At 49.1% G+C, this 19731-nt stretch overlaps 1 protein-coding gene across 3 annotated transcripts in view; it reads right to left on the reverse strand.

Moving 5' to 3' along the window:
* COL15A1 (collagen type XV alpha 1 chain) overlaps nucleotides 1-19731 on the reverse strand; it is a 99007-nt gene that overhangs the window by 12085 nt on the left and 67191 nt on the right. For 2 of the 3 annotated variants that reach the window (XM_057722074.1, XM_057722075.1), the window contains 14 exons: nucleotides 18424-18489; nucleotides 15973-16008; nucleotides 14078-14140; nucleotides 11336-11404; nucleotides 11192-11227; nucleotides 8793-8846; nucleotides 8635-8694; nucleotides 7141-7209; nucleotides 6987-7028; nucleotides 4291-4336; nucleotides 2429-2509; nucleotides 1960-2009; nucleotides 1762-1863; nucleotides 740-884 (listed from right to left, as the gene is read on the reverse strand). In XM_057722074.1, the coding sequence (XP_057578057.1) occupies nucleotides 740-884; nucleotides 1762-1863; nucleotides 1960-2009; nucleotides 2429-2509; nucleotides 4291-4336; nucleotides 6987-7028; nucleotides 7141-7209; nucleotides 8635-8694; nucleotides 8793-8846; nucleotides 11192-11227; nucleotides 11336-11404; nucleotides 14078-14140; nucleotides 15973-16008; nucleotides 18424-18489 (919 nt within the window). The remainder of the gene's footprint in view (nucleotides 1-739; nucleotides 885-1761; nucleotides 1864-1959; nucleotides 2010-2428; nucleotides 2510-4290; nucleotides 4337-6986; nucleotides 7029-7140; nucleotides 7210-8634; nucleotides 8695-8792; nucleotides 8847-11191; nucleotides 11228-11335; nucleotides 11405-14077; nucleotides 14141-15972; nucleotides 16009-18423; nucleotides 18490-19731) is intronic. The other variant, XM_057722076.1, reaches the window with a different exon arrangement.

Consider the following 19731-nt stretch of genomic DNA (forward strand, 5'->3'; position numbering starts at 1 on the left):
GGGAATGCAAAATGTTTCAGTCACTCTGGAAAACAGTCTGGCAGTTCCTCCAAAAGTTAGATATAGAGAAACCATGTATATAACCCAGCAGTTCCACTCCTAGGTATACACCCAAGAGAACTGAAAACATATGTTCACACAAAAACTTGTACACAAATGTGCACAGCAGCACTATTCATAGTAGCCAAAAGGTGGAAACAACTCAAATGTCCACCAACTGATGAATGGATGAACAAAATGTAGTGTAGCCACACAATGGGATATTACTCAGCCATAAGCAGGAATGAAGTACTGTTACATGCTACAACACAGGGGAACTTTGAACACTTTACGCTAAGGGAAAGAAGCCAGTCACAAAAGGTCACATATTGTGTGATTCCACTGATATGAAATGTCCAGAACAGGCACATCCAGAGGGACAGAAAGTAGATTTGTGGTTTCCAAATCAGGGAAAGATCAGGGAAAAGAGGGTGAATGCTAATTGGTACAAGGTTTCCATTTGAGGTGATGAAAATGTTCTGGAATTAGAGACAGTGGCTACACCATCTTGTGACTATATTAAAAACCATTAAATCGTACACTTCAAATGGGTGAATTTTATGGCACACAGTGATATCTCGATTTAAAAAAAAAAAGAAAAGTAAGAAGCCTCCAGCCAGGAAACAGCCCTCTGTCGGGCGGTGTGGCTCTGACATGCCACCCAGATGTGGTGACGCTGGGCACCACTCACAGTACTAACCTGCTCCTAGGATAGCTGGAGGTCCCGGTGGCCCTGGGGGTCCCGGTGGCCCAGGGGAACCAGGCCTCCCAAAGCCAGGTGGCCCAGGCAGGCCAGGAGCACCTGGGGGTCCCTGGGGCCCGACGGCAGCCTCCCCTTTCTGGCCCTGTCAAGTGCACAGTAACAGAAGAGAGAAAGCATCATCAGTCAGTAGAAGTCCCATCTATGCTTTTTGTCAGGACATTGGTAAGAAGTCAGCCAACACCCCCTATCGTTGTCATCCTCCTCAGTCCTGGGCACAAGCCAGGTGGTGTAAGACCTAAAGAGTGGAGGCCCAGTTGTTGTGTTGAATGACAGCAGAGAAGCCCAGGGAGCCCTGGACTCAGAGGTCATCTAGTCCAGCTTCAGCATTTCACAGATGGAGAAACGGAGGCCTAGAGAGGGCCAGGGCTTGCCTGAGGTCTCAACGCAAATCAGCAGCAGAGCTGGAAGGAGAAACTGGTCTCCTAGCTTTGTTGGGTCTACATTCATGGCAAGTTCTGGTCCAGAATTTGCTAATGGTCCCTGAGGGTCAATGATCTGGTCATAATCTCACTGGAGGCATAATTTGAATTTCTCTTTTGTGACCTGGAGAAACTTCTCATCCTAAGAAGACCAAGCTTATCTAGGGACTCCTTCTTTGATGAAAATCTAGAAGAATCAGATAGCCCCTCTAAAAACATCTCCCTCACCTTCCCTTTTGCCTCTATTACCTCTATTACTCTTTGTGCTGAGCGAATTTTCCACCACTGATGTGAATAAGGCAGTGTGGTGGGTGACTTGGAAGTTACCTGCGTGGACATGGCCTTGGCCAGCTCCCTTTCCTCAGAGGCCTCAGCCAGGCTCCCCACTAGTTGGCAAGTGTTGGTTGTGGGGTTGGGGGAGAGGCCAACATCCGAGGTTTGCCTCCAGCCTGTGGTGCTGTGACTGGCCCTTACTCCCCAGGGGCTTCAGGGAACACCGTGACTCACCAAGGAAGGGGACATGGAGGGGTCACTACTCACCGCCAGGCCTGGACTTCCTGGCAGTCCTGGGGCCCCCGACACAGAGAAGCCACTGTCAGAGTCCCCTTTTTCTCCTTTGATCCCCCTGTCTCCGTTCTCCCCCTGAAGCAGAGAACATCCAGTAAGAGTCGGATGTACCAGCCTCTGACCTAAGCTTGAGAAGTTGGAAACACAGGCCAAAGGTTGAGAAATGCTCACCTTCAAGCTGTTCAGAAGATGTCTCAGATAAGTGGGATCCACAGGAGGGCCTAAAAAAGAAACACTTTTTAAAAATTCACAATCAATCTCAGAAATTCAAACGCCAAAACCTCCAAGTTGGCAACCATGATGAGCTCCTAGCAGAAGTGACCCCACATTGGTTTAGCTGACAGAGGGGGCATTGGGCTTGGAAAGGAGCCCTAGTCCAGGTCCTGGAGCCCTGTGGGATCCTGGGCTCATCCCTGCTTCTCTCTGGGCCTCATTCTGCATATGAAGCTGGAATGATTGGAACTTCCGGCCTCTCTTGACAATATTCCATCTTGAACACGAGTCACCCATGACTGGGTCTGTCTGGAATTCCATGGAGCTTGCGGGCAGGGTGGTAATGTAATTAGCTTTACTTACTGGCTGAATTGGATTTCTCAGGAATAAAAATCAAGGGCAAGATCCAGAACAAGAGCTGGGATACCTGGTGGTCCCTGGGGCCCCTGGTCGCCTTTTTCTCCTTTCGAGCCAGGAAGACCCCAGGATCCTTTCTCTCCTTTAACACCTGCCACCAAATACACACACATTAAAAATAAAGAAATAATAAATAAATAAACAATAAAGATAGTGGAAAATCACCTTCGTTCCATATAAAACATTTTTGAGACAAGTTTTGAAACTGAGTCTCTTGAGCTAAGACCACTCAACAAACAGAGGCCTATTGAGGGTATAAAATCCTTTGCTATAGTATGGGGAAGCAGAGATAGATGCAGCAGACACAATGCCTGACCTTGGAAAGCTCTTGAGGAGACAGACACAGTGAGAATAGCACGAGGCAGGATGGAATAAGTACCATCCTCAAGGTGCCAGCAGTGCATCATGGGATCCCAGCAGAGGCTACAATTAACTCCCTTGGACAGCTTCATGCATGTGGCCTGAGACTCAACACCAAGTCAAGCACCCAGCCCCATCTCACCTAAGCCTGGGCAGCACGGTGGTGTAAGGGGAGGGGAAGAATCTCCCAGGAGTGCCATAAAGGACAACTAACAGTGCTAAGTTGGAAGACTGCCGACAGTGCGGTACCCCCACTCCCCACAGGGCTTGTGAGAAGCACTGTTTCTGCAGAACCAGCCTTACAGCCCTCCCTCCTCCCCAACTCTTTCTCTGGGAGAGGGTCTTGGAGGGAGCCTCCACGGAGTACAGAGTCTGGGAAGGGAAGCAGTGCCCTTTCCCTACCTGGATGAGTGGGGGGACACTAGATCTTTGAGTTCCTGGTTCCCAAGAGAGATCCACTGACCAACATGTGCCTACACACTGGGGATCCGAGAAAGCAAATCCAGCTCCATCCTCTCCTCCCCAAGGTCCACCTTCCACCAGGGGAAGGGAGAACCCTGAATTGGATCTGAACAAGCAGTTTCAGAACAGCCTGGACTTTGTAACCAAATGTAATGAAAAACCCATGAAGCCAGATACCATCAGGGAGACCACCACCTGGCAGGTCAGGGGTGACAGAGCCGAGCCAGAGGTCAGTGTTGGGGGAAGGTGGGGGAGAAAAGGGAAAAAAAGGCCTTTCCCTGTTTAAACTGCAAGTGTTCAGCCTTCTCAATCAAAAGGGGCACCCATGGTGTGACAGAGTGTGTGGGGACATGGAACCAGAGTCACTGCTTGCCTGCAGGCTCCCGTCTGCTGGCCTAGTCCCCCTCTGACGTGTGGTAGATAAGCTCCTACAGGCTGCGAACATGCGGATGTTTACTAATCACTCAGAGCCAGCACCTCTCACACTGCACTGTGTATACACTTCAGAGGGAGCTTGTGAAAACGCAGCTTCTGATCCAGCAGATCTATGACGAGACCTGAGATTCTGCACGTCTAACAAGCTTCCAGGAGGTGCTGACACTGCTGAAGCAAACGCCTTCTGAGCTCCTATGACCTCCCCTTCATTAGCTCTTGGTATATTGCATTATGTGACTTTTTAAGTAGTTTCATCCAGCAGAGTCTAAGGGCCTGAGCAGCAGGAAGAGCATGGGATTCTTCTGTCTCAGCCCAGTGGGTGGGATAGCGCCAGGCAAGGAGAACAAACTATCTGCGAACGGAAAAATGGAGTGCTGCCTGCTAGCTAGGAGGCTCAGCCAAGATGTGTAGAATAGGCGGATGGGTGACACAAGCAAACAGAGGTGCCCAGTCCCACAGCCTTGGTTCAGCTCCCACCCTGCCCACGACACACAGCCAGATCTTCCTGACCACCTAGACTACGCCCAGCCCTGGGCAAATGGAAACCACCTCTATAGAGAGAGGAGGGTCAGCAAATGTCCCAGAGAATCATAAGGTGAAGATAGGAGTGTTTACCATGAAAGGTGATGAGTTCTGAATTCCCAGGATACGTTGTACCAACCTAGAGAGAGAGAGAAAGCCAAGGTCATACGTTGCAAACCCTGTTCTGGTGTTTGCATGAACAGGGAGCCACAGTCCCCTGTCTCGGGAGCGAGGGGTGAGGTCATAGACTTAGACCTTCCTTGGGTGTTGGAGCCCCCCAAAACCCTGAGCTTCCCAGCGTCCCTCAATGCAAGGCACCCCAGGCCTTCAAGTGGGGTGGGTGGCATCACGTAGCTGAGCTGGGACGAGATCTGCTGGCCGAACAACTCTGCAGAGGGAAAGCTTTAAGACAAAAGTCATGGCAATGTTGGTCTGGCCAACTGCAAGTGTTCTTGCCCTCCTTCCTTATCAATTAGGATTGATACGTGTGAGAGGTCAAGCATTTGGGTGAGTGATATTCTCAAGCCACGAAGCTGGGCCAGCCATCAGCTTTCCTACCACGTGTAATCAAAGATGAGCACACTGAACAGCGCTCATGGTGGTGGGGATAATTAACAAAGGGGAGCGACCATTGGATTGTGGGGCTACTCGCGACTTCCCATTAAGTGCCAGGGGTCCGGAGTCCAAGCTATTCAAGATACTATTCCTTCGAAGTTCATCCTCAGATTCCTGCATTTCTTTTCTTTATCTATTAAAACAGAGCCACCGCAAGACAGTGGTGTTTTGTTTCTTGCATTTCTCAGTTTCCTCCCATGAATATATTTATTAACTTTGTAATAATCGTTTTAAAAATAAAACATTATTTTAAAAGTCAAAAAAAACAAAACAAAAAACAAAAAAAACAGAGCCACCTGCCACCCTTCTTTTAATAGTCGACTTTCACCTTTTTCCCAGTTAATATGCAGAATCAATATCATCCCTCTCACAGCAGGTCCTCGCATGCTTTTGGGTGGAAGGTCACAAGCTGCTCAGGGGTCACCAAGAAAAGATGGGGGGAGGGGACAGGAATCTTCCAGGGAAAACATTTCTAAGTTAAGGATAAAGGCAGCAGTGCCCAGCTGATATCTTACAGCTATGCTGATAAAGTTCCTTCACTCCAGGGGTGAACTGTAAATTGTTAAGATATTAGAAAGGGGCTGAAATGAGAAGGGGTTTGTGAAATGCTGGATGTGAGAGGAAGCATTTCTTTTTCAAGCGTCCATTTTGAGAGCTGAGAAATGCTCACACCCCAGTCCACGGGGTGTCCGTCCAGGCAATATGAAATCAAAAACCAAAATGCTCTGAGATCATCTTTGGCTTCTTGTAAGTAACGTCATGGCCCCTAAAGGCCATGGTCATCTGCAAAGCGTCCTAGCACAGGTCACGGTAATTGCAGTAGTATTTTTATAGCACGCTTGAGTTTTTCAAGTACTGTCCCGTGGTCGGTCCATTTGAATCCTGATACAGTGTTTGCTGGGAGGGGCTCCGGGCACTCCCTCATGGCAGGGATCTTGCTTCTCTGAGCTGCGGTCCCCCTTCTCCAAGGCTGGAGGCAGCCGCCTCTCAGCAGGGTCCCTCCGGCCCTGACGTGTTAGGTTTCCCCTCAGGCCACTGATGTAAACATGACCTGGGTAGCTTTTGTCCTCGCGTAGTTCTGGGAGCCAGCAGACCCCTTGGTTACCTTATTCACGTGGGTCCTGTCCTCTGCCTTCCAGGCCTGAGTTCCCAGGCCCTGGGCTGCAGACTTGGGTGTCTTGAAGTTTAGACATGGACAGATGTCTGGGCAAACACTCAGCCAAACTGCGTCATTTTAAAGCCTCTGACCCAAGTCTCATCACCAGCCCCAACAGGCATCAATTAAGAACCCACTTCAAAGAATCTTTCTGAATCGTAATTTGCAAGCTCCCGAGAACAGAAGCCACGCCTGTCTGGTTCACCTCTGTGGTCCCAGGGCCTCACCTGTACTCGGCCCTCGGCAAGTCCTCGATAAATGTTTGCTGAGTGAATGAGGGAATGATTACGCACAGTTCCATGACCAGTGCCTGTGCACGGGGAGCAGCCCACCCTCCCTGGGTTCTCCCACAGACACAGGACTCTCCCAATACGGGCGTGACCTTGGGGACACTGCACTGCCAGCTGGGCCATCAGGCACGTGCCTGACCCCTTGGGGTGCCTGTACCTGCTGCCTAGTGGTCAGGGGACCTGAGTGATGGTCCCAGCTCCTTCCATCCCGTGACCTTAGACAAGTCAGTGAGCTTGTCTGAGTCACAGTTTGTTTCCCCATTACAATGGGGGAGAGAAAGTCCTTCCTCTCAAGGTTGTGTGCTGTGCAGTAACACGAGTGTTGAGAAAGGACAGTCATAGATTTTAGCCCAAAGTTCCCGGCGCAAAGAGCACTGGTTGGAATTTCCTTTTTATTCTCATCTGTATTTTAAGGGGTCTATTTCCCTGCTTTTTATACTGCTCCAAGCATGAAACTAAAATGCTGATATGAAGCTAACAAAAGACACAGCTTTTGATTGCATTAAAAGAAACACTGTCCACATGTGTGCCCTCAGAAGACACAGTATGTTTCAGTGCCACGATCTGTTATCTAGAAGCCTCAAGTCACTTGAGGGTCTATATGTAGGTGATAGAAGACATCAAAGAGAACACAGACGGACAGAAGGGGCTCAAGACAAACACTTCTCTTCTGAGTTGCATTCTATGTCAAAGCCTGTTCTTTAAGGCAATGTCTATATGCTACTTACTGGTGTTTTGCAGTGTGGCCGGACTGGTATGGGGAAGACAGCCTGTTAGAGGAGAGGAGGGAATCAGGACACCCAATTCCAGCTTAGGCTGGGCTGGGGCTGTTCCCTGCTCCCCACCAGGGAGGTCTCCCTCACCTCCCCGCCACCAACTTACTCCTTTGATGTTAATCACAGCTCCAGGTGTTCCTGGAGGGCCTGGAGGACCAGGTAGGCCAGGTGGGCCCTAAAGGGAGGAAAGAAAGGCCATTTCTGACTTCAGGTTGTTATGAATGCAGAACAGTTGGCAGGACACTTCCCCAGGGTTTAGAGACACAACGAGGAAAGGAGCGTCCTCTAAAACCAACTAACTCTTCCCACGGGTAGGCCAGTCTCTTCCTGGAGCACGTCAACAGCAGAGCAAGAATCATCACTGGTTTACAACTGGGATAATGAGGGCCAGAGAGGGGAAGTGACCTGCTCGAGACCACACAGCAACTCACTGTGGAAGCCAGATTCTGAGCCCCCAGAGCAGTGCTCAGCAGATACTGAGCCCACCACCTCTATTGATGCATCCCACATATGGAGGGGCAGGTGGGGTGGGGCCTTCCCAGGACATGATGCCTGGTAGACTCCTTCATAAATGTAACAATAAACACCAACTCCTGTTAGAGGGCAGAGTCACTTTCAGAGCCAGCTTAGCCTGGCCTTGACACCATGCAATGTTTTCTCCACTGAGCCTGGAGCCCAAGCTGGACATGCAGCAGAAGAGGGGCAGGGGGACGCTCTGACCACAGGTGAGAGACTCTGATCACAGGTGAGAGGCATCTGGCCAACGCGGAAGCTCAAGTGCAGGCACCGGCATCTGCTGTACCTGCAGCCCCGGCGGGCTTGGTGAGTGAGTCAGTGCCCAGTGATTCAATACCATTGCATTTCTGGGCATACGAAAGTGCAGAGAGAGACCTCGGGATGCAAACAGAAGCAGCAACACACTGAGAACGGCATTTGCATGTACCAAATGGGGGACCTTCAGTGGTCACTAACTTTTGGAGTTCCTAGGTTCCTCCTGTGTAAAACAAGGACCCCAAGGAGTGTCTCTCAGGAGACTTATCAAGACTGAGGTCCTGTCCTCAAAAGCACGTCATAGAGTGTCTGGTACACAGTAGGTGCTCAATAAATGCTGGATCCCTTATTGCAGACATGGGGCCCTACTGATGTTCCAGTGTCTGCCATTTTATGAGGCCCTGCCTATGCAAGCTGATCAACCTTCTGTGTTCTCTCAAGAACGCTCACCGAGCCCCCCAAGAGACGTGCAAAGCCCCCAGGACTGTGTAACTGAGGCAAGCTTGGAGATTACTTGAGTCAGAAGACCTGGGATTGGAAACCAGACTTCCTGAGGATGCCCAGATCGCGTTCTCCCATGCTCCCTCTGGGGTCTGGATGAGGAAGCTTATGCTCCACTATGGTGGATTTGGTGGCAGGGACCTCCTAAGAGCGAGCCGGAGGAAAGGGCTGGGCTGGAGGATCTTTGGAAGTGGCAGCAGAGGAAGAAGAACATTCACGAGCATTCTCTGAGCTCTGCTTACTGGACCAGCACTAACCACCTCTCCTCTGGACACTGGCCCCAGGGACGTGGGGCTGGGCCCCTGTGGGCCCCTGGTGTCGCACTCACCGGCATCATGACCCCTCGATCTCCTTTGGCGCCTTTGAGGCCGTTCAATCCTGGGCGACCCTGAAACCCACCAGAGAGGCCTTAGTAAACCCACTGCCCACAGGCCAGCCCAACAAGTGTCCTCCCTCACATGCAGTCTGAGGAACCCGGACACCTACGGGTCGTCCGGGGAGGCCAAATTCTCCTTTGTGTCCTGGTGGTCCTCTGGGCCCCTAGAGGCAAAGTAAATACCAGATTAGAAAGAGAAAAATACTGTATGATGTCACTTACAAGTGGAACCTTAAAAAGCTGAAGTTGTAAAAAACAGAGTAAAATGGTGGTTACCAGGGGCAGGAGGGCTGGGGAATAGGAGAGGTGCGGTTTAAGGCACAAACTTGCAACTAGTAGACAGCTGGGTCCTGGAGAGCTAACGCACAGTAAAGTGACTACAGACCACAATATTGTATGATAATCCTCAAACTTGCTAACAGTCTAAATTTTATTTATTCCAACCACAAAAAAGAAATGATTATGTGATGTGAGAGAGCTGCTATCTCTACAGTGGCAATCACATTACCATATGTAAGTGTGTCAAATCAGCATGCACACCTTAAATGTACACAATGCTGTTTGTCAAATATATTTCAATTAACAAAGAAAGAAAAAAACAAACTCAAGGCTTAGGGAGATGGGGGACATCCAGCCTACCTTTATGGGCAGTGGGGACAATGAAGCACTAATAGGAGGACGGAGGTCAAGGGGAAGTTATGAAGCATTCACCTGCCTAGCTCCTTGTCCCCTGCCTCTCTGCTCTCAGCTGGACCCACTTTCTCAATCCCTCCTGCAGGCTCTACCCCATTCCAGACGTTGGACCCAACCCTCTCAGACAGTCAGGGCTAACAAAGAAGCAAGAGGTCAGTAGCTCCACGCCTCAGCAACCAGGTAGCCGTGTGTAGGGTCAGCTCAGAACGCAGAACTTTGCCTTAGGTCTTATGACCCAGGCTCTCCATGTCCCCCGTTGGAGTAATGCAGCCCTGCTTCGCTTCTCATGTCAGCCCAGCCCAATAACCTGCTCTAGGATTTGGCTCCTGCCTTGCTCCCACCTGTCCCTAAGGACCAGAGTCCTGGCCTGGCACCCCAGTTCTCCAGATAAGCCCCTGCCCATGGACCGCATTGCAGTGCTGGCTTTCCGTGTCCCCGTGCTCCCAGTGCCACTGCCCTGTTCCAACCTCCTGCAGAAAACCTCATGCCTTCCAGTGTCTGGGATGCATACAACGCACGACCTCTTCCCAGAACAAGCTCTACTTCCAGTCGACACCTTCCCTGTTTCATAACTGGGTCTGTCCTGTCTCCCAGCAGAATGATGGGCGTAAGTCTGGGGCATATCAAGCCCCTTCTTCCTGCTTTATTAACATATTCAGCCTTGCCCTGAAAGATGGCAATTAGACTGTATTGAGACCGGCTCTGTATGTAAATTGCCCAGCACAGGTTACTCTTAGGAAAAGAAAAGCAAGGAGTGAACAGGCTACAGGCCACATGGTGGTACATTCTAGTGCAGGGCTTCTCAAACATCAATGTGCCTAGGAGTCACCTGGATCTCATCAAAATGCAGATCCAGTAGATTCAGGGTGGGGCCTAAGGCTTTGCTTTTCCAACAAGCTCTAAGCAGATGCTGGTGATGTTGGTCCCTGGGCCACACTTTGAGTAACAAGGCTTTAGTGGAGTTGTAAGCTATGCTAGGCATGAGGGCCACAGACAGCCCATGTGGCACCTTATGCAAATTAGAAGGTGCCCCCTTACTGTCTGTGCTTGGCAAGCTATGCACAGCTGGGCTTCAGTGGGAACAACCACCCTGGCCATCTGCAGCCAACTGCTGGCCACCCCTGGAGCAGTAAGGCAAGAAGAGCCCTATCATGTCATCTAGCACTCATTCAATACCCTCACTTATCGATGGGAAATAGAAGCCCAGAGAGAGAAGAGGACTTGTTCGAGGTCATACAGCAAACGAGCAGCGGATCCAAGACCAGAAGCCAAAAGGCCCAGGTTTCCTGGGCAATAGCAATCTTTAGCAGGCAAGACCTGTGGTTCTCGCCACTATCCACTTCCCCTCTCCTTCCTGGACACACAGCTAAACCACATTTCTGAGACCTACCCGCACCCACCCACCCCCGCCACCACTTCCTGCATCAGAGGTCTGGCCAGAGTGGAGTTCATCATCTTCCATGGCCTCCTCCCCATTCCAACCTCAGCCTGCCAGCTGGAAGATACCAGTGTGGCCTTGAATTCACCAGAGGGCAGAGTCACAGGATGCAAGCATCCTGGGTCCCCAAGTCACTGCTTGAAGGGGAGATGCCCGACTGGGAACCACCACAGTGGACTTTGCAAAAGTGAGAACTAAGCCGCTATTGTGCCAAACCACTGAGATTTTATTTAGTTGCAGTTAGCCTACCCTTGACACAGACACATTTTGCCACATCCTTTTTATTTTCACAACTGGGACAACTCCATCTAGTTGAGCTAAAGTACAATAAATGCTTCGAACCCCAGTACAGATGGAGGGTGAGATGCTCTGGCTTACCATCGGTCCTAGAGCTCCGTGCTCTCCAGGTTCACCCTAAAACAGGGAGACAAGGACTCATCACTCAGACGAACAGTTTGCTACAGAAACAAAGATAGGATGTCGAAGCAGATGTGTGCCTTCAGGGTCTGGTGACATAATTACCTTTTTGCCTCTCAGCCTTTCCACCGGAATATCCCCTGTCAGGATGGCGCCCGGCTCTCCCTTCTCACCCTGAAATGCAGAGAACCTTTTGATGAAGCCGGCCCGGCCTTGGCGCCTTATCCAGACACTCATTGCCATGATTTCTCTGGCCTTCATGCTGCCCCTCCAACCCCACTGCCCCGACATGACCTCTTGCTAGAATATTGCACAGCCTCCTAAGTGATTAAATGGTCTCTGAACTGTTCTCTCCGTGTACCATCAGTTACTGTCTGAAAGCACAAGCTGGGGTCCTGCAAGCCCCTCCAGGGCTCCTGCTGCCACCAGATCAGCATCCCCACTCTCAAACCTCCAGGAATCAGCGCCAACAAAATCTGTCCCACCCCTGGCCATATGGCTCCCCACTGAGAGCCTCTGGCTCCTAATATATTTGGTAGTTTGCTTTCCTAAAACTCGACTTGAGATCTGTTCCCACCTAGAATCCTTATTCTTGTTAAAATATCTAAAATTGGGAAAGTGATGAAAGCATGAACAGTGGAGGCCTCTCAACATGAGTCTCCATGTGGAACTTTGCCTCCAAACTCCAGGCTCCTGTGTAAACACTCACTTGATCAGGCAAAGTTATTTCATTTGCTGGAAAACAGGGGAGATGTGTAGACTGTGGCAGAGATATGGGATCCTGCCCCCAATCCTGAGCTCAGGAGGGCCACCTACTATCCCAAGAGGCTTCCAAGGAGATATATGTTCAGAGAAAAGGCCAGGGAGAGGAACTACTCAAGACTCTGGCCCCAAAATTCAATGCTGGCCCCTGAGGAGCTGGGCTGGCCCACACAAAAGTCTCCCTTCAATAGGGCTGGAAGCAGCCAGGGCGGGCAGTGGTGCCAAAGCAAGCTGAGCAGCCCCTCCTCTCCGTTCCCCAAGCCCAGACCTGATATTTGGATCTTACCACTTTGCTGGTGAGGAAAAGCAGTCCTGAGCACGCCAGCAGCAAGAAGAAGCAAGCACAAAAGCATTAGAGGCAGCGTGAGGAAAAGCGCATTTTCTGCAAGGATCAGAGCAGAGCTGCCTGGGCGCTCTTCCCAGTTTTCAAGGTGGCAGGGGATTAGGGGCAGGGATGGCATGTAGGTCCCTCTAGATCCACCCGACCTTGCAACATAGAAAACAGTGTTTGAAGCAAGAGCTGATCTTGCTTGACCAGGCCTCCTCCCAAGCCAGAGGTGCCCTGGCCCCACACCATCTCTGTAGGCCCATGGCAGCAAAAGCCATCCCAAGACATGGTCCCATGTAGTGCTAAACTCAGCCCCAGCACACTGAAACCCCCACCCCCTGAAACTGTGGTCCATCGGCCACTGGAGACTCTCTCCCCCTCCGTGGGGCTAGTGTGGAATGGTGGGGGGAGGAAGGAAAGAGACTAGCCTAATGCTTCCACCTCTTAGAGACACATCCACCCTCCTTGACTCCCCGAGGCAGACTCGGGGTTGCTCCCACTGACTTTGTACAGACCCCCATTACAGCAATGACCATGCTTTCTGCTGGCTCTCTGCTTGTCTGTTTCTCACATCTTATTTCTCTATCCCTAGGACCTAGTACAGGAAACTGGCTGGCATACCTTAGGGCAGGGGTCCCCAAACCTCAGGCCGCGGGCCAGTACCAGACCACACAACAGGAGGTGAGTGGCGGGCGAGTGGGTGAAGCTTCATCTGCCGCTCCCCATCACTTACGTTACCACGTGAACCATTGCTGGATTACCACATGAACCATCTCCCTCTCCCTCCCCAACCCCTCTCCCCATCAGTGGAAAAACTGTCTTCCACAAAACCGGTCCTTGGTACCAAAAAGGTTGGGGACTGCTGCCTTAGGGAATGCATGTAATCTGGATGAGTATATAAATGGATGGATGAATAAATGAATCCAATCCAGAGTCACTGCACTCTATTTATGGAGGTCACTCTCCCTTTATCTATAAAAACCAACTGGGATATTAATTCTAAGAGGCAAATGTGCAAGGGTACAAAGGTCATTTCAATGCCCTTGAAATTCTCAGGAAGTGCTCTGCATGCTAAATATTTATTCCAAAACTTATGGACCAAACTGCCATCTAACTGCAGAATGCCCCAGCTCATAATAATAATAATAATAATAATTATTATTATTGTTATTATTTAATAACAATAATAATTTCAAAATATTAGCATTCATTTTACTCATTACTTATGCATCCTTGCATCCAACAAATGTTTTGAGCATCATTTGTGTACCAGGCGTAGTGCTAAGTACTGGAGCTACAGAAAAGACAGTGGATGTGCCTGCCCTTGGGGAGTGCACACTCAACGCGGGCACCCGTAGGCGGTTAGACAAAGCACAGTACACGTGAGGGCAGCATTCAAGGAAGTGCTGGGTTGAGTTCTCTTTCCAAACTATGATGAAAATCTACTTCTCCACGCACTCCACCTTCACCCTGGAGGAACCCTGAGATCATGAACGTTAACAGCCGGGGAGTGACTGCTACTAGAGACAGTGTTTCTTTGGCAGGATGAATATGTTCTAGAATTAGGCAGTGGTGGTGGCTGCACAACCTTGTGAATATACTAAAAATCAGGGAATGTCACAATTGAAAGGAGTGGATTTTATGGTATGTAAATTATATCTCAAATTTAAAAAAAGTTAACAGCTACTTTGAGCCCATTTGAAATATTTAGCAAATTCTAAAGCATGATCCCACCCAGATACCTGGACCCTTCTTACCTGTTCTCCTTTTAGTCCTGGAAATCCAGGCACGCCAGTGTCACCTTTTGGTCCTCTGGGGCCCTACAAGGAATCATTGGAGGTTATTCGGTTGTTTGTTAAGATTAAAATGCTTTAACTAAACAAAGTTTTTTTTTTTCCAAAAAGTAAAAGAACACAGAGGGCCAGTGGAAGTCACAAATTAGGAAAAACGATGTTTTTCCTAATTTTAAGTAGTCTAGAAATTGTGGTCTGTGGAAGGAAAACAGCACTGAGTGTTAGGAGGCCTGGAGGCCCCACTCCTCTTTGAACTGTGGGTTCCTCCAGCGGGCACCACTGAAACTGCCTGATGCCTCTGCTCACCCATGGGTCCTCGGGGCCATCCTGCAGCCCACCTCCCCCATCAATCACCCTCCATGACTCCTGCCCCTTCTCTGGCTCCCTACTACCTATGGGATGGGATCTAAACACCCTAGCCTGACATCCAAACTGACCCCAGCTGGCCTCAGCACCTCATCTTCCACTTGTCACTCCACCAAGGGCGAGCCTGTCCCCTTAGCCTCTCTGCACCCCACCCTCAACCCGCAACACAGCCTCTGCCATTCCTTCTTGCAGAACCAAATTCTGCACACCCGGTCAGAGGTGACCTCGTCTCAACTCCAACAGACACTTACTATCTGTGACAATGACTCACACAGCCAGACGTCTGCCTCAAAAAAAGAGTTTCAACACTTTATTGCAATTTAGCTTTTCACAAGTCCCTGTTTTCTGGGTTAACACAGTGGCCTTCAAATATTTGTTATTATTTTTTTAGCAGTGAAACTCTTTTTGTTCCCTTTTTTCAAGTAAAGTCTAAAACAAAAGCCCAATGTATAAAATCTGTCAAATGCAGCCCCGTCAGTGGCCTGGATGCCCCTTCCTTACTCGTGAAGTGGTCCCAAAGGCTCTTCTGAGGAGCCTGGGCTCCCTCGGGAACACAGAGCCAGTCATTTAGAGGAAAATGTGTCTGGAACATGCTCCGGTTTTGGAGCAGCCAGGCTGGGGGTGGAGCTCAGAGGTCTGGCCTCGTTTCTTCCTAACTAAAAGGTCTTCTCGGTGGCTGTCACCCTCCCGTTTTTTAATGTTTAGTTCCCATGTATTTTTAGTGGCAACACCATAGCATATGCTCCTTTCAAAAAAACGTAAAAGTTCAGAAACGTATGAAAAAAGAAAAAGAGATCACACAGTTCTACCCTCAACAACAAATTTCTGTTACGTTTTTTGATAAATTTCCTTCATTTATGCTGGAAGCAGCGTGTGTCACCGTTGGCATTACACCTCTCAGAGCTACAATGTATGGAGAAATTGTGCGGATTTCACTCTAGAACCTTGGACTTCGGCGCAGGCTCAAGCTTTTCGACTAAACGGATCACTTTCTGCACAGAAATGCATTTTCACTTTCCGTGGTGGAAGCCCCATAGCTCAGTGCACACAGACTATTACTTTTGGATTCCCCTCCCCATCCTCCATCGCCACCACCCTCTCTCTCCAAGAAGTTTATCTACTTGGACTCTATATACGTGATGTGCTCGCATTTATAGGAAGCCAACCAAAAGCTCTGCCTCTGGCTCTGGCTGGCCGTGGGCTAGAAAGAGGTGAACCAGAGCCAACCCGCTGCAAGCTGGTCACAGCACCGTTGAGGAAAGAAGGACTAAGGCAGAAAGGAACAAGAGCCGAGGTGAAAATAAAGCCCTATGGGACTCAAAGGAGGGAAGGACCACTCCAGGAGGGGGCAACGAGGAAAGGCTACATGAACAAGACAGGGTCAGAGCACAGCTGGGCAGGTGTGCAGATGGAGAGGAACAGCATTCCAGGTGGAAGGAACAGAATGCACACAGCCATGGGGCACAAAGGGAGATGGCTACTGCGGTACTCACTGGAAATCCTGGCAGCCCAGGCATGCCCTCGGGGCCCTGTGACACAGAGAGACAAAGCAGGCAGGTCAGGAGCAGCATTTCCAGGCCAGCAGGAACCTGCGCCACAGGGGCCCACTCCCTCCAGCACCTTCCAGAGGCCCAAGCGTGTCCCCACACAGTGGGGCTCAGAATCCACTCTGCGGAGGATGCCGAGGCCCGGGAGGGCACGGGACCAGTTAGCACAGAGCCAGGAGCTGCCCAGGAATCCGGGGCCTCTGCTCCCCCGAGCCAGGACTCTCGTCACATTAAGTCCCAGCCTCCTCCTCCCTGAAATCACTCGGCATCAGGAACCTCTGGGGCAATGAATGCAGAGCTCAACCTCCACAAATATTCTCAGAAAACAAACCCCTGGACTCCGAGGAGTGGGCCCAAAGGGTGTGCTGGGGTATCTGGGGGTGGAAGTGGGGGCAGTTGGTGAGACTCAGTTCTTTTCCCTCCATAAAAGTGAGAATTTTAAAGGCCCAGCCATTTTAAAGTTTCCAGGAAACAGAAAATTAGTGGTTCATTCCACATGGGGCCAGGACTCTTTTTCCTCCAAGCCCAGATACCTACACACCTATTAAAGGCATAAAAAGTTTGGTAGAATATATGTATACAGAGAGATATAACTGAATGACACAACTTTCTCAATCAACTGTACACGTGTCCCTGGTACACAGGGGGATTGGTTTCAGGATCCCCTGTGGATACCAAAATCCGCAGATGCTCAAGCCCCTTATATAAAATACTGTAGTGTTGGCATATAACCTACATATATACTTCATATACTTTAAATCATCTCTAGATTACTTATAAAAGCTAATACAGTGTAAATGCTATGTAAATAGCTGTACATCCAATGCAAAACCTATGTAAACAATTGCCAGCATGCAGCAGATTCAAGTTTTGTGTTTTAAAACTTTCTGGAATTTTTTTCAGCGTTTTTTATCCAAGGTTGGTTGAATCTGTTGATGACAGAAGCAAGAAAGGACAGATAGATAGATAGATAGATAGATAGATAGATAGATAGATAGATAGATAGATAGATGATGGATAGATAGACAGACAGACAGATAGATGATAGAGTATACATATAGTGTATATATATATGTAGTGTGTGTGTGTATATATATATATTATACATATAGTGCAGTGGAAAAGCATAAGGGTGCAGCTGGGAGGGAACTGCCTCTAAGTAGGAAAATCTTGATCTTCCATTAGGGATGAAGGGGACACCTGAGGGTCTGGATTTGCCATAGAGGAGGACAGGGATTGGGACGAAAGGAGGATTCTTGGGGTGGGGAAAATAGAGAAGTGGTGGGGGCAGACAAGGCTCAAGGACTCTTAGAACAGAGATGTGGATTCTTAGATCTTAGGCTGTCTATGTTTTGCCTTAGAATTAAGCCACCTATAGTTTGGGGGAAACTTTTATGAAATGACTTGATTATTTGCTTTAAGGTTTTCTTATTGGGGTGTGTGGATGATTTTAGAAGAAATCAAGGAAAGGGAGCCCCATTGGATGTAGTACAGAAGAGACAGTGAAACAACCTACCAACAGAGCAGAAGGAGATACAGGTTCTAAAGGAATCTCCCAGATATTTCCCCAGGACGTGGATAGCAGGGGTTCAGGCCAACCTCACTGTGAACTGCAGGGCGGATGGCCCCAACAGACACCTGGACTGCACAGCTGTGGAAGTACAAGCCTCAATCTCCGTGTCAGCTTCCACAGAATGCCACAGTTTGCAAAGCAGTTTCACATCCATCACCACTTATAAGCTTCCCCAAAGGCTGGTGAGGTGTTATCAGGGACAGGATGAGAGGCTCAGAGCATTACGTAGCAGAGATGGGGTTGGAACCCAAGGCTCCTAAGGCCAGAACGCTTTCCTCTCTCCCCAGCTGGCACCAGCAGGTGTGGAAGATGCAAGGGGGATTCATTGCATGGGCTACAGGAGGAAGCTTCCTTCCTCTTAGGTCATGTTGTGTCATGGACTGACTGTGGACTTGCAGAAATAAGGCAGCTTCATTGTGTGTTCCTGATCTCTAAATGGGGCCAGAAAGACTGAAGCCAGTCACATTTCCTCCTCATGTGCCCTCTAGGCTCCTCCCATTCTGGGAAATGAGATCATGTAAATAAAAGCAGGCCCCAAGCATTGCTCAGACGTCAATCAATTTGCTACTTATGATTCTCTGATTTCCATTACACACATTTCTGATGCAAGGGACTGATAGCTTCCACCGTGTTAGACAAAACTCCCTGTACAAATTAATGTGACAGAAACTTCTCAGAAACGCAAAGTTCTCTTTCCATTTTACTACTTCGAGACATTCTAGCTCTATGCTTCAGGAGATCAAAGGATTCAAAACGAACACAACTTAGTTTCAACTGGGGCATCTAGGTAGGACCCTCATTCTAGGGCAGCTGTGGATACACACCGGAGGCCCGACGCGCTCTGGAATGCCTGAGAAATTCGTGAATCCATGGGTGACGTTGATCAAAGGCTGAAAAGAGAAAAATCAGACAGAGGGTGGCACGTGTTCCACCTTGTTCTTGGCAGCTAGGCTTTAACTGAAGTCACCCCGCATGGCAGACACAGGCAGACACTGCCAAACCCACCCACTGCCAACATGCCCACCCCTCCCACTTCTTACAGCGCAGCCCTGAGCTGCCTTATCACTTCCCTCTTTCCATTAATCTTAAAATTGCACCATACATGAATGCCTTCCTTCTTTTATAATTTTAAATATATGTTTGTATTTAAATATTATGTGTATACATTATTATATAATTATAAATGATAATAATACCCACAGAAAACAGTGTTGCTGGGGGTGTGTGTGTGTTGTGTGTGTGTCCATGTGGTTATTCTATATAAATGGCATCGGGCTGTATGTATTATTCTTCAACTTGCTTTTTTCACTCAATCATGCAGCATGGAGGTCTTTCCATATGGAAGTTTTCAGTATGAACATTTTTAGTTTTAGCAGATTGCCAAAGAGCTGTCTAAAGGGGCTGTACAACTTACACTTCCAACGAGGTATGTGAGATTATCTATTTCACCACACCCTTATCTATACTTGATATTTTTTAATCATACTTAAAAAAAAAACCCTCTTTTTTCCAGTCATCTGGGATTTTTTGTCTTTCTGTCATCTACCAGTATGACATTACTTTTCTCCGAAGGGCCACAATTTTTCACAAATGTGACATTCTAATATTCAGTGGACTGCGATTAGGTCCCAGCCCACATCCCAGTCTTCTCTACAAATTTCCATCACTCTCCATCCACCCCCATGCCCATCAGCTCCCTGTGCCTTGGACACACCCATGTTTTTCTCTTCTGTGCCTCGGCTCAGAGTGTCCTGACCACCTGAGTTCTGGAAGTCCTGTCCTCCACACTTACCTAGTAAATCCTTCTTAGCTTTCAAGCCCCTGCTGAAAGACACTTCTTCCAGAAAGTCTGCCTTGATTTCTCACATCCTAAACCATCTTTCCTCCCTGGTTCTGCAACTTACTTTCCTTGCCTCTCAGTTACAGCTCTGTTACACTCATTCTCCTGACTGCAAATGCTGCCAACCAGAAGAGAGGATTCTGGACACTCTGTGTGAGACAATAGCGGTACCAGGGTAGGAACAGACAGCTGGGTCATGCTGGCAGGTAGAAACTCCAACACCAGATGCCAGCTACCTGCCCCCTGCATAACAAGCAGCCCTGAAGGCCCTGAAGTTGTGGACAACCTTCCC

Source organism: Hippopotamus amphibius, chromosome 2 (assembly GCF_030028045.1).
Source record: "Hippopotamus amphibius kiboko isolate mHipAmp2 chromosome 2, mHipAmp2.hap2, whole genome shotgun sequence".
Taxonomy (NCBI): Eukaryota; Metazoa; Chordata; class Mammalia; order Artiodactyla; family Hippopotamidae; genus Hippopotamus; species Hippopotamus amphibius.